Genomic DNA, 13,589 nt, shown 5'->3' with positions numbered 1-13,589 from the left:
GTTTAGAGACATTTGGGAAACCAACAGGCATAACCACACAAGATTTGGCTTTGAAAGAGGATTAGTCAAATTCATGGAGAAGGCTATCAAAGAGAAGGCAATCCAACCTTCCCAGTTGGAGGCAGTAACACTTCCGAATACCAGTTGTTGGAAACCATGGGCAGGGAGAGTGCTCTTGTGCTCATGTTCTGCTCCCTGGTTTCCAAGCAGGCATCTGGTTGGCCACTGTGAGAACAGGATGCTGGACTAGATGAGCCATTGATTTGATCCAGCAGGCTATTATTAAGATATTGCTAGAGCAAGAGACCCAGTTGCTTAAATCACAGAGAATACATACAAGGAGAGGTGGAAGTGAGATGACACCAAGTGTTATTCCACACATTCCAGTGAATTTTCCATCGCTTTCTTTATCACATACAGCCCAGTCTTTTGGAGAAGTGGGTATATTGTGCAAGACCTCCCAATTAACTATAATTGCACATCCTGAATTTATGGGCATGTGAGTGAATCCTGACTGGGGGGGGAAGCAACAATATCACCTCATGGGGGAGAGTGCTTGTTTAAAAATGTTCCGATGCCAAGGATCTCTCTACACATGGAACATTTATGAGTCAAACGGAAGGCTGCTAGCCTAGAGTCCCCACCTCCACCCCATGCAAGCTCTGAGATGCAACATTCATGAAAACAACTGTCCAATCTGCTCCAACGAATGCCTCCTCATACTGGACATGTGCAAAGCCTGATAGCTTCCCATTATGCAATACACTGATCGTGGTCTCTAGTATTATCTACAAGCCTCTTACTCTGCAGTTGTTGTTCTTAAAAGGACTGATATGTTCAATAGCCTTCTATAGCATGAAGTACTGTCCAGAAAGTGGCTGGTTATACTGATGGATGGATAACCTTGAAAAAAATGCATTTCAGGCTTGCTTTGGACTCAGTTTCTACTTTTCCTAATCAGCTTCAGCTTGAGCCAGGTTAGCAAGTTCATGCTTGTAAAAAAATCTGTAGCAGGCAGCTCACATGCTTATGTAAACCTCTGCAAATATTGACTCTGCACCTGAATATTCGGTTTAGACTGTAAACTGTCATGATTGGGGCTCATTCCCTACCCTTCCGCTGTGGGAGTTTATCTCACATCTCCTAGTTTGCTTCTTGATTGCAATCACTATCATTCCTGTGACAGTTTGTCATAATATGTTTATTATTCTTACCCTTCAGGAATCCCAGTTCAGTTTACATGGCTGCCCCACCCCAGCAGGCAGCTCCGCTATCGAGCCACTGGCAAGTGTAAAACTTACTCAATTTTAAAAATGTAGAAGCATTCTGGGGCCTTAACATTTTATGTTAAAGAGTGGGGTGACATGTATTCCACTGGAGCAATTTAAACTAAGCAGCATATTTCAAAATAAATTTTAAAAAATGTCCAGTAGCACCTTAGAGACCAACTAAGAGACCAACTCTAAGGTGCTACTGGACAATTTTTTAAATTATATATATATATATATATATATATATATATATTTCGACTGCATCAGACCAACACGGCTACCTACCTGAATCTAGCATATTTCACTTACTGCACTTAAGATCTGTGTAATTACAAAGACTGTAACAACACTGAATATTATATGCAGCATCACACTGAATAATCCTACAATTTATAATCTGCATGTAAGTGTAAATCCCCAGATATGGAAATTTGAGCGATGCCATTCCTTTTAAAATTAAATATATGCGCCTCAAATCTGCAAGGAAGAGTTACATATGGAAGACTGCATTTGTGTCTTCATCTGCATCCCCAATGGAATACTTATTTGAGCCACAATGAATGATCTGTTTGTGTCTTTTGCAGCATATGGGGATGTGGTTCCCTATCCAGACACCACTAGTTATTACATGCAATTAGTTGCAGTTTATTTGAATTGGATAAGGGCCATAGAAGATTCACACTTGATTGAATTTGTACAGAAAAACTGGAGCCAGACTTTCATACTCAGTGCAAACTGCAGAATGTGGCTCCAAAATTTGAGCCTTATGGTTGAAATCCAACTTCTGTGACATTTGGAATCCAAGATAGACAAAAAGAAGAAGTTCAAATCAGATCTGTACCTTTTTTTCAAATCTGCCTCAGCCCTATAAATAAGATTTATCTCTCCTTGTCATCCATAATTAAAAATGATGAATGAAAATGAACAGGAGGCTCATTATACAAGCAACTTAAGGCTGTACATTAAAAATACAAAATTGGCAAGAGCAGAACTGAGGAAAGGAAGCACTTTTCTAGAGCACAGAAAATGATGTTGGCTGATGGAAATCACCACCTTAAGGCAATATCAAGGTCTGGGCTTGGTAAGATTTGGAAAGTGATTGTTTTAGCCATTTGCTAAAACAACTGATGCCATGTAACTGAAGGAATAAAATGCCATGTAACTGAAGGAATAAAATATATGCTTATACTCCAGAGCTAAAATCTATTTTAAAGTCTGTGTGCAGTGGGTATCTTTAAAACTACTTAATACAAACTTCATGGGCCTTCTATCTTGGCAACAGGACAGTGGGCTGTACAAAAGACTTATCATAATATCCAACGATGCTGCTATTCTCCATAGCACCAGTCTCTCCATCACTATACTACTCTTGCTTACCTCCTGTTTGATGCAACAAGATCTCTGCTGGGTTGTGAGGTTTCAGGCCCAGTGCTGAAAGCGGAGTTTTAGCCAGTCCTGGTGGAGAGCGCACTGTTGTCAAAAATACAGAGAGCGAAAGAAATGCATCAATAAAACAGAACATAAAAGGGTGGATTAAATGTAAAGGAGAAGAAATCCAGGCATTTCCAGGTTTGTTTTTAAATACCAGTTTATAGCTAAACAGGGTTGTAACTGAATCCTAGCTATATACATGTATGGCTGGAAATACTCAGGGTGATTGGTGTGCTGAAACCACAGGAATGTAGCTGCCAGTAGCAGGCCCCCCGTCTCAGACAGCTTCTCCGTTGAGAAGAGACAAAGATTGCCCTCTCTTCAGTAGTGTGTGATTTCTTAAGGCAAGTGGAGCCGTGGATCTACAAAATGGAAGGCTGAGGCACTTAGGGCTCCATCCAGGCTTGCACTTGTCCCATGCCTAGAAAAGCATGGATCTGAGCATTTCCCCCCTTGCCTCACCACTTTCCCCCAGTAAACCCATTCTTTGGTGAAAAATCAGAGGAAACGTCAATCCAGAGAAAACCTGGTTGATGTTTGCTCTGATTCAGTGGCAAAGACTGGGTTTCCTCAGGGGAAAGCTTGGCAAGCTCTTCCAGCAATGTTAACTCTCAAAGGTTTGCATGTAGCTGAGAGGACTCTTCTACACCACCCCCAAACAGGACCACCTGCTAGAGCAGGCACAGGCAAACTCGGCCCTCCAGATATTTTGGGACTACAACTCCCATCATCCCTAGCTAACAGGACCAGTGGGCAGGGATGATGGGAGTTGCAGTCCCCAAACATCTGGAGGGCCGAGTTTGCCTATGCCTTTGCTGGAGCTACAGCAACTCTACAGCCAACTCTAACACCTTGCTTTGTGTTTGCACCAAACTACTAAACTCAGCACTAGTCAAAGACATTTGTTATCTCTCAAGTTATTAATGTGCCCAGCACAGACTACAGTTAATATGTGTGTGGCAAGCAAGGTTGGCTGTTGTTGTTTTAAGTAGCTTTTGTGGACAACTTACTTCACACTGATAATGTTTTCAGCAGGTCAGATCCATATTTCAAGAAAATCGTGCCCCCAGCTTCTCCAGCTTAAATCTTGGCCTGACATTTAGCCTATTAAGTTTGCTCCAGTAGCAAGGATATAACTACAGATGTGTATTCAGATGCTGTACTGAGCCTGTGATGAAGCAGCAACCAGTCAAAGTCCCACTGGCAAGGAATTAGGTGCTTATGTTACATAGCAGGACTGGAGGACTGGTAACTGTCTCTGGAATGCATCTGATAATTTCACGGGACCGTGATCTTTCTGCCTCTTTTCTTCTCTCTGGAACATCCCTTAGAAAATATCTACAGGGATGACATATCCACGTTTCCATCTCCCTCTTTTCTTCAATAAATCATCACCATCCTTCCCATTTATGGCTTTTTGTGAGAGTATAGGGTTAGTGCAGAAACTGAAACATAGCAACTTCCCATTTTCTCTTTACAAGCCCAAGAGAACAACCCAATAGAGAGAACCTTGGTAGCAAATGACCGCAGCATCCCCATCCCATTACCAGGATGTCTGAAGAACAGCAATGAATGAATAGATAATGTATGTCATCTTATGTCAGAGTTTTTGCCACAAGGTAGAGATGGCATCTGCAAAGATCGTGATCATGAGACAAGGATTCGAAACATTGCATACGAATGGCATTGTATATCACAAATAACATACATCATATATGTAGATGCCTATATGTATAACTTGCATATCAACAAAGCATTGGAATGACTGCATCCACATATATCTTGTTTTATATCTACCCAATCAAAAAGGAGAACAACATTTAGGACAGCCATGCATATATACACTTAATATATATATGTATACAGCAAGCAGCAATGGATGTAAATGTATACGTGAGATGTGTTCCAAACAGCAAGTCTCACAAAAACTCCAATGTGGGTTTTTCTCCTCTTTCAGTGTACTGCTATCATTGCGAGTGATATCATATTTCACCAGCTCCAAACAATTCAGGCTTTCTAACTTGAAACTCAAGTTCTCTTGCACAGTGGGCGTACACAGACAAATGAAGTACTATATTATCCATTAAGGAAAAATTCAACACATTCTCCATTACTTGCATTGCAATCCTCTGACTTACAGCTTCAGATGGGCACCCTTGCCGGGGACACAGCAGGAGGAGGGAGGGAGGCAGGAGCATTAAAGGAAAGCCAGTTACCAAGAGCATATATTTCATCATGGATTAGCTAGGCTGGCTAGGATTAATGGCTCAGTACCAATGAGTGACTGGGAAACAAGCAATTCCAAAAGCAGCCAGTCCATGTCTGGAATATCATATAGCTCAGTGCTCAACCTGCATCCTCAAGAGCCTGTACAGCAGGCTCTTTGTGGGCTTTGCTGATAGCACCTCAAGTGCCTTGTTCAGCTTGCTAGCAAAGATGACAGGCATTGTTACCAAATCTGTTCACCTAGTGGATCTGTAACTGTTCTGTAGGAGAAAGCTATAGAGTCACATGCTTGACTACAGTATAGAGATACCTTCAGCCCTCTAAGAATATGTAGAAGATCGAGTCTGTGGAAGGCTTTTGAAATGTCATTCTGGCTCAACAGAACCAGAATGAATGTGCAACTCACAGCATGTCTGTACATGTGAAGCAAGAGTCAGTCACGATAAAGGCTGTAATCCCATGCACATTTATTGGGGAGTAAATCCTTCTGAAATCACTATGAATTACTTCTGAGTGAATATGTATGGGATTGAGCTGCGTGCTCCCATGAAATCAATGGGATGGCATTTAGTCATGGCTAAATTGTGTTAATTGCTCTTGTATTCTGCAACTAAAAGTACAAAAATGTCCCTGGCAGTGGTCTCCCAAGACACTTTCTGCACTGACAGTGATGTGCTTCCCAAGCAAATTATATTTAGCCAAGAGAGGATTGTGAAGATTGGAAGTACTCTTCATCTAACCCTTGAAACAAGCACATTGAGGATGTGGCCTTTAAATATTAACATCAATGAATGAAGCTTAGCTGAAACTTGGAGGATTCCATTTTACCTATTCTTTGGGGACCTATATTAAGCTACTTCTTGCTATTATTGATCAGGATCTCATTCACCTTAGTGTTCCATAAGCATATCTGTCACAATTCACTCTGCATTGGGAAGAAGACCGGTGTGGATGCATTTTTAAAGGCCCTGCTAAAAAATCTATGAATGATAACTGACAGTAGATATTAAAAACTGGGGTGCTAATAAGTGGGAGTACCAGTTCTGTTCTGAAATAAGAGCCAGCCTCTTCTGGAAGCAACAGTGATGCTTCCAGTTTGGATCAGAATGTTCTGAAAATTTTGGGTCTGCTACTTTTGAGATTTTTGCTGTTTCCCAGCTGCTCACTGGCCCATTGCTGTTGGTATGCACTTAGCCATGTTAGCACTGCCAGATGAAATATTGGCAGAACTGTTCAAAGCTAAATTAATTACATTTAAAAACCCACCACCAAGTTATCAAGGGGTTAGTCATTCAGAGGCATGCTTGACTAGAAAAGTAAGGAAGACAGAGCATGCAAGAGGAAGTTAAAGACCAGGTTTTCACCCACGGCCTCAGAAGCTAAGCTACCACAGAAATCTCAAGGCATCTGTGGATTATAAGGCCTGGGCATACAACAACAGTATCCATGGCATAAACAGACCAGATGTGCCACAGTTAACAGCCTGGATTCATTTTACACACTTATACTTCTAATATTTTGCTTGTGCCTCATAAGTACAGTCGTACCTTGGAAGTTGAACAGAATCCATTCCAGAAGTCTGTTCGATTTCCAAAATGTTCAGAAACCCAAGCGCAGCTTCTGATTGGCTGCAGGAAGCTCCTGCGGCCAATCGGAATCCACGGAAGCCCTGTTGGACATTTGGGTTCCAAAGAACATTTGCAAACCGGAACACTCACTTCCTGGTTTGCAGAGTTCAGGAGCCAAAACATCTGAGTACCAAGGCGTTTGGGATCCAAGGCACGACTGTACAAGCTACTATCACACCGCAGTTTGGTTGCGGGTGGCATTACTACTTTGGAATTTCCCTGTCAGATGGGTGGAACACCTGTCCGTTGAGACCAAGTTAACTACTGACTCTGCTAAATGGTATACTGCACAGTGTCTCTGCATTGGCCTGGTGCAACTTTGAATGTGTTCTATCAAAGAGAAACAACAATATTAAATACAGTATTAGCTAAATACATAAACTATTTGAATGTAACATAATGTCAGGTGTGAAGCAAGAAAGGATGTGGCTACAAAGGAAAAATCAGGAGCATTCAGTGAACTCCTGGTTCTTCCTTTGCAAGGGTTTTTTGTTTTGGTTTGTTTTTTTGCTGACAGCACAGATCAGCTGCAAACAGCTTTCGATTGGTTACAAATGGACATCAAAGGGTCTCACTGTAACTCTGAAGACACACTCTCAGTCCCCATTTGCCCCTTCAAACTCTGACAGAACTAAACACACACATACCTACATTGAAACACACATAAATTTGCAGCTAGATTTACCTCTTCCACTGAAGAGCTACAGACCAAAGAGCACATGCACCTCTTTGGCCTTTGGATTAGCTTTGGATTAAAAAGGCACATTTGCACCTATTAGTGCAATGGAATCCCTGCTGGTGTGGGCTTTTGCTATTGTCCTCAATTTCCATTTCTTTCTTAAAATGGCGAAGACTACATTTTAAAAAAAGAAAGAAAGAAAGAAAGAAAGAGAAGCAAATCTAGATGTTGTTCACTTTCATTTGAGAACTGAAGGAGGAACAGGTGTGCAACACAGCAAATGCGCTAAAAGCTGTATCTTTGTAGAATGGAAACCACTCGTTCCTCATTTGGTGTGGGCGTGTGCACATATGTACACACCTATGAAATAAGTTGTGGCCCCTGCAGCATATGCACTCTATGCATGAAATGTATATCCTGTACTTCCTTACAAAACTGCCCAGAAGGGAGTGGGAGCTATCATTCATTAAATTTGTATCTGAACTTTCTACCCAATACCAGGGTTGGGGACTTCTTTCAGTCCAGGGACTGCATTCCCTTGTAACTGCTTAGAGGGAAAGGGGCATATGCCAGGGGTGGGCCAAAGCTATATACACAAATACACATCCCATTCACAGTGATCTACATATGCATGCCCCATTCATACCCATCCGCTTATCCCCACGCTTTTCCCATTCACACACCTGCACCTCCATTCATATGCATACACCTTCAGGATTCACACATATCCATACATCTGGGTCACATTTCCTTTTGGGATGCTGAGAAATGAGCTTCCTTTTTCTCAGCACAGAAATGCAGCAAGCTGCCAGTGGAAGCAGTGGGACTCTGCAGCCATTGCATCTCTTCCCTCATTGCTCCATTGTTCCTCATGATCAGCGTTTTTGGGAGGGGAGTGGGATAGGAGAGATTAGAGAAGATGAGGTTTGAACCTCCCTGCAATCTCCCACCACCTTTGCCACCACTCAGCTGACTGGCAGAAGCAGCTGAGCAATGGGAGAAATGTGGCTGCATAGGAGAGGTCAGCAGGGCAGATGGAGAGGCCAAGGGGCTGCATCCAGCCCATAGGTCCTGCTTTAAATGGCACACATCAGTTTTGAAAGATTTTGTGCGCTGCAGTATCTGGTCCCAATTTACAACCATCAGTTTTTGCCAGTGTAAACAGAAGGCAGAACGAGCTTGCAAAGGGCCTTGAATGCTGGGCGCTTGGGATGGAAGAACAGTGGACCTTTCCATGCGAAAGAGCTGACGCATCCCTCCATCTGTTCTACATAAGCCCATGTCCTGTTGTGGAGGTATTTCAAGGGTGTCTTTAGGGCTTGGGTTAATTTTTATTTCCTCCCACCTGCAGAAAACAGCTGCCACTCTCTCCCTCTCCCATAGAGAGAGGAAGCCACGTAAAAATTGCCTAAAGTAGGATCTGTGTGCCAAAAACCTAAACTTTAAATACTTTTCCTTTGGGACATTCCACAGCTCAGCTCAGGTGTTAGGCATAACCAGGACTGTTTGCCTTTTCTAACCCATCAACTCTGGCAGATTTGCGGTATTGTTTTTCTGTCTAGAAAAGCAGTTAATAGTTCTGAAACTGACTGACATATGTGATAGGCAGGTTTATAGGTACAGTAAGTGATTCCACTCCCCCTAAAAAAAAATACTTTTTTTAAAAAAATCGCTGGAACATTACACTGGTCAGAGTATCCCTGAATGATCAGACCAAAGGGATTTCTCCAGCTTATGCACCAGGGCTTGCAGATATGTTTTTAATTGTCAGGCAGGGAAATGTAATTACTAATTTAAGTCCATGATCCTGCCAGATGCTTCACAGGATGGGGAATTCTTCATTCATAATAACAAGGACCTGAACTTATGTACCATCTAGAATTTATGAACTGGGAATCTTCACAGTGTGGTATAAAATTCCCTCAGCAGGGAAGCAAATTTGCCTATGTAAGTGTTTTCATAGAGGTTCATAAATCATGTCATTGTTATAAGTGCATTACATAACTCATATACATAACTACTAAGTGTTGCTGATGGATATGGGGAAACTACTGTCAGGACCATGTGACATTCTTGTTAATCCAACTTTGTGTATTTGTCCATGCTATGGAGAGCAAGGCAAATTTAACTTTTTCCCCTTGGCATCTAGGAAGGCAGATACTGTGTACCAAAAACATTGGATGGGTTTCTCTAAAATAGGCCTGCACAAAGGATGACCTACATAGCCAAATAAACCCACCAGGCATATGCTGTGGTTTAACAAGCCACACCCAACTCCAATCCTGCAATCGCTGGTTGACAGCAAGAACAGAAGTATTATCAAGCCCCAAGTAGGCTGCCCTACATGGCTAGAGGGCTTCACTAAGCTTAGCAGGCCGTAAGTTGCACAGTTCTGCTATCTTAACTGCAGAACTTTTATACAATAATAACAGAGCCTTGTGGCATCTTCAAAATCAGCAAACAGTCTTCAAGGAGTTGCAAAGCTCTTTACTGTTTTTTGCTGTAACTAGCTAGCACAGCCAACACTTTGGAAATTTATGAATAATTGTGAACCTCCTTGTCTGGCGGACAACGAGAAGGAGAGTGTAGAAGACAGTACAGGGCTCTGCTGCTATGGTTTATGCTGACATTCAGAAATTGTGGCTCCTCTTCACCACTTGCTGGTAGCTAATGACTCTAACCATAATCGATCCCCCCAAGAGTTGCAAAACTTTGCTGTTGTGATGATAATTATCATGGACGAATGCATACTTATTGGTGACACTGTGAGAAATTTACAGCAAGCAGAGATGAAAGGTGATGGGGGAAGAAGCCAAGACTGGCAGACAGAGAGAAACGAGAAAGTGAAGGGGTGATTAAAATGGTGGTGGGTGTTGGGAAGCTGAGAACGGTTTGACCGACTGCCTCTTAAGTCTGGCTTTGCCCAAGCCACCCACCAATGCCCCCCTCTCCCGTCCCCTGCCATGGAACTTACGTAGGTTACTGTAAGGGGTTTGTGGTGAGACAGGGAAGGCAGGGGTTGGGGGAGAGGTCTCACCACCACTGGAAGGTGGACTGCTTGGAGAGGTCCCCTGCATCTCTTCAAAGGCCTCTTTGTAACTGTGGAGATGGGGCTGTAAAAAAGGGAAAGTAGAATCAGTTATCAAAATTCAGGACCTTCCTGACCTCTCCCCCACAGATTGGGGCAGGAGAAATGCCTGCCTTCTCTTTGCCAGATGCTTCCCCCATCTCCCGCCTGGTCTGGTTGCAATTTTAAACTGCTTGCTTCTATGCTTCCTTTTCTTGCCTTTATGCCCCTTTCTCCCGCTCCTAATTTCAGAAAACATTCTGCTTCCGTAGTTGGCTTCCGTTCCCCATACTGTCAGAAACAGCTCCTACAGATAACCCGTTAACTGAGCATTCACAATAATTTGCTTTACTGAATATTCATTCTGATTCATTTGCATCTTCCTGTCAGTCATTCATCCCACATTTTCAGTGCACTTCCCTGTCACTTTCCTAATTGCAAAAGTCCATTCCCAAAATTAAAAAGTGGATTTGTGGCACTAGTGCAACAGAGGACTTTCATCCACTTTGATTACACAAGTCTAAATTTCCAGCATGCACTTGAATCCGTCCCGGAATATAGTGACGGTCCAGAGGCTTCCAGCAAGTGGCCAGAATAGGAGGGACAGATGGTGGCTCTTCCCAGTTTCAGCAACACAGGTTGCAACTGGTATTCCATCATGTTCGACATGAGAACAACCATGGACATTTCTGAGTCCCAAACCATTGCAACCTCTTCCAAAACTGAAGAAGCAATTTCTACCCAAGGAATACTTAGGGAGACCTACCCATGCATGTGCCATTTACTTAATCCATTCTACTGCCAAACTAAATTCATTGCCCTTCCCAACCCTGGCCCTTCCCTACCTATTATCAAGCGCTGGGGTCAAAGAGACATATATCCCCTTCTGTGTTTCCATGCATGCAAGCAGCAAGGTCAGAAGAGAAAATAGTGTTTTAATAAGAAAAATAAAAGCACCTCCTTGGGCCTTCCTCCAGGGTTGGCTGCGATGGTGCTGACCACCTCCGGTGAGACACAGTGAACTGGAGAACGAACTGTGGGGCTTCGTGGTGAACTAGGATCCTGGGGACTGTTCTCATACTGGCCTTCACTGGTGGTACGTCTCCGTACAGGGGCTTCGGCTTCTTCTGGTGACTTCTCCCGTGGCGACTGTACTCCTGAAAGTTCAATTGCACTGTGAGAAAAGTGGCGTTCCAAGCACAGGAAGAGCTTCAATACATTTAGAAAGTCTTTATGAGCCAATATTCAGATCTTTGGGCTGTGTCTTGGCTTTGGAAAGAAACTGAATCAATTAATCAGGAGAGGGGAAATGGGCAAATCCATCACTTTCCACCAGCGGATTATAGTGAAAACCAAACCAAACCCAACAAGCACAACTCAAAATTGTGACAACCCAGTTCATACATTTAAAAATCCCTGCATAATGAAGCAGCTGCATTGGAGAAAGCATAGAGTTCATGCTGAAGCAAAAAATCCCCAAGTTCATTTCCTTCCTCGCCACCTGAGCTGGGCTTCTGGAGGATAAGACGTTGGTGTGGATGCCCTGCATCGTATTTTACTTCTCTTACCTGGCTGTAATAGGTGTGTGCATGTGATCTGTGTGTAGGATTTATTAACATGAACCAAAGCACTGATTTACGTAGGGTGTACTTAGAGCAGGCAAACTTAACAGCTTGATTACTTTTTTCCTTCCATTCACCCAATATTACCACATATTCTTAGGCAACTTAAGACTTCTCCACCACAGTAATATATTCCCCTCCTTGTCTTCAGGCCTTCCTCCTTCTCCCTGCTCCAACATTTCCATACAATGACCCAGGAAGCAGTTGGCAGGAGAAGGCAGATACAGGTCAAGAGAAAAGCCAGCTCAAGGAATTGGAAGGGATCCTCGTATACAATCCTTTCCACATCACACTGAGCCAGAAGCAGGGTGTGTGTGCTCGGGGGGGGGGGAATAGGTCCAGGAGACTCAAGCAGCTGAGTAAAGCCACACACTGAAGGGGAAAGGAAGGGGGAGAAACCCCAAGGCCACGGGGGCTAACGTGGCCCAGAAAAGAGATCGAAGGCTGCTTGCTATTCTTGTCTTCTTCAACTTTCAGAGTCAATCTAAGGCAACAGAGAGGAAAGTTCAAGTCTCTGAAGATATATGCTTTTTGTGTGGTGCAGTGGTTAGAGCACTGGGCTAGAACCTGGGAGACCAGGGTTCAAATCTCCACTTAGCCATGAGGCTTGGTGGGTGAGTGGCAGTTTCTTAGCCTAACCTACCTCACAGGGTTGTTGTAAATTAGGAGGAGAACCATGTATGCTACCCTGAGCTCCTGGGAAGAAAGGTAGGGTATAAATGTAACAATAAATAATAATTTAATTGGCTCTTATTCCCCCTAACAGTATACGCTCCCTGGATTAATTATGGGAAATGTTGATTGATGTGGGTGCTGATAAATTTCTCTTAGTGGTCTGTGGGGTGTGCATACACACACACACACACACACACACACACACACACAAACCCATCCCTAGACTATTAAACTTGTTTATGAATGTGATGCTGCCAAAAATTGGAACGGAGGGTTCAGAGTGCAAACTTCCCTAATTTGGAACTTCTGAACTAATCGCAAACACTTCCACACTTTGGGCTTGGCTTACAATGAGCTTTGCTCTGGCTGCCACCACCATAGGCCTCTCCCCTTTCCTGCTGAAACTTACTTGTTAGCAGCAGCATAGAGAAGACTTGCTACTGCAGCCATTATTGGGCCCTGGAGCATGGCAGCAGCATTGTGGGTGCCAAGACACCTGGGAAATGTAGCTCCATTACTGAGAAGCCCAAGCAAAGCTCAGGTAATTGTTGCTGCAACCTTTTAAAGCCTATTCAAGGTTGCTGCAGTGGTTACTGCAACGGGGGGGGGGGGGGCTCGTTGGGAGATCTTCAGGCTTCATTGAGTTCCCAGTGATTAGGGATGGGCGAATCTGTCAATTTTGCTTCCTCTCAGTTTCTCATTTATCCAGGCTTGATATCACGTTCTCCACCTTTCCATGCCAGTTTGTGATTATTACTATTATTTAAGTCCTCATGCAGATTCATCAGCACTTTAGGGTGGATTTCTCCTCTTACACACTTTTTTGTTTTGTAAAGCGATTGATCCTGAAATTATGCATTCTGTATGTTATTTTCCACTAATATATGCACTTATATGCACACTTTGCATTAGTATGTGCATTTTTGTACACATTACTTGGCAGGAGAAGCACATTGCAAAATTCAGAGAAGTGCAGATTTCAAAAGACGG

The 13,589-nt window shown here is 43.2% G+C and overlaps 1 protein-coding gene across 13 annotated transcripts in view; it reads right to left on the bottom strand.

Annotated features, from left to right (window-relative positions):
* The window catches only part of TNS1 (tensin 1), a 315,520-nt gene that overhangs the window by 26,716 nt on the left and 275,215 nt on the right, over nucleotides 1–13,589 (bottom strand). For 9 of the 13 annotated variants that reach the window (XM_053402387.1, XM_053402396.1, XM_053402412.1 and 6 more), the window contains 3 exons: nucleotides 11,260–11,459; nucleotides 10,210–10,348; nucleotides 2,649–2,741 (listed from right to left, as the gene is read on the bottom strand). In XM_053402387.1, the coding sequence (XP_053258362.1) occupies nucleotides 2,649–2,741; nucleotides 10,210–10,348; nucleotides 11,260–11,459 (432 nt within the window). The remainder of the gene's footprint in view (nucleotides 1–2,648; nucleotides 2,742–10,209; nucleotides 10,349–11,259; nucleotides 11,460–13,589) is intronic. The other 4 variants (XM_053402441.1, XM_053402464.1, XM_053402483.1 and 1 more) reach the window with 1 other exon arrangement.

The sequence above is a fragment of the Podarcis raffonei genome, chromosome 1 (assembly GCF_027172205.1).
Source record: "Podarcis raffonei isolate rPodRaf1 chromosome 1, rPodRaf1.pri, whole genome shotgun sequence".
Classification (NCBI taxonomy): domain Eukaryota; kingdom Metazoa; phylum Chordata; class Lepidosauria; order Squamata; family Lacertidae; genus Podarcis; species Podarcis raffonei.
This window is presented reverse-complemented; position numbering and strand designations above follow the sequence as displayed.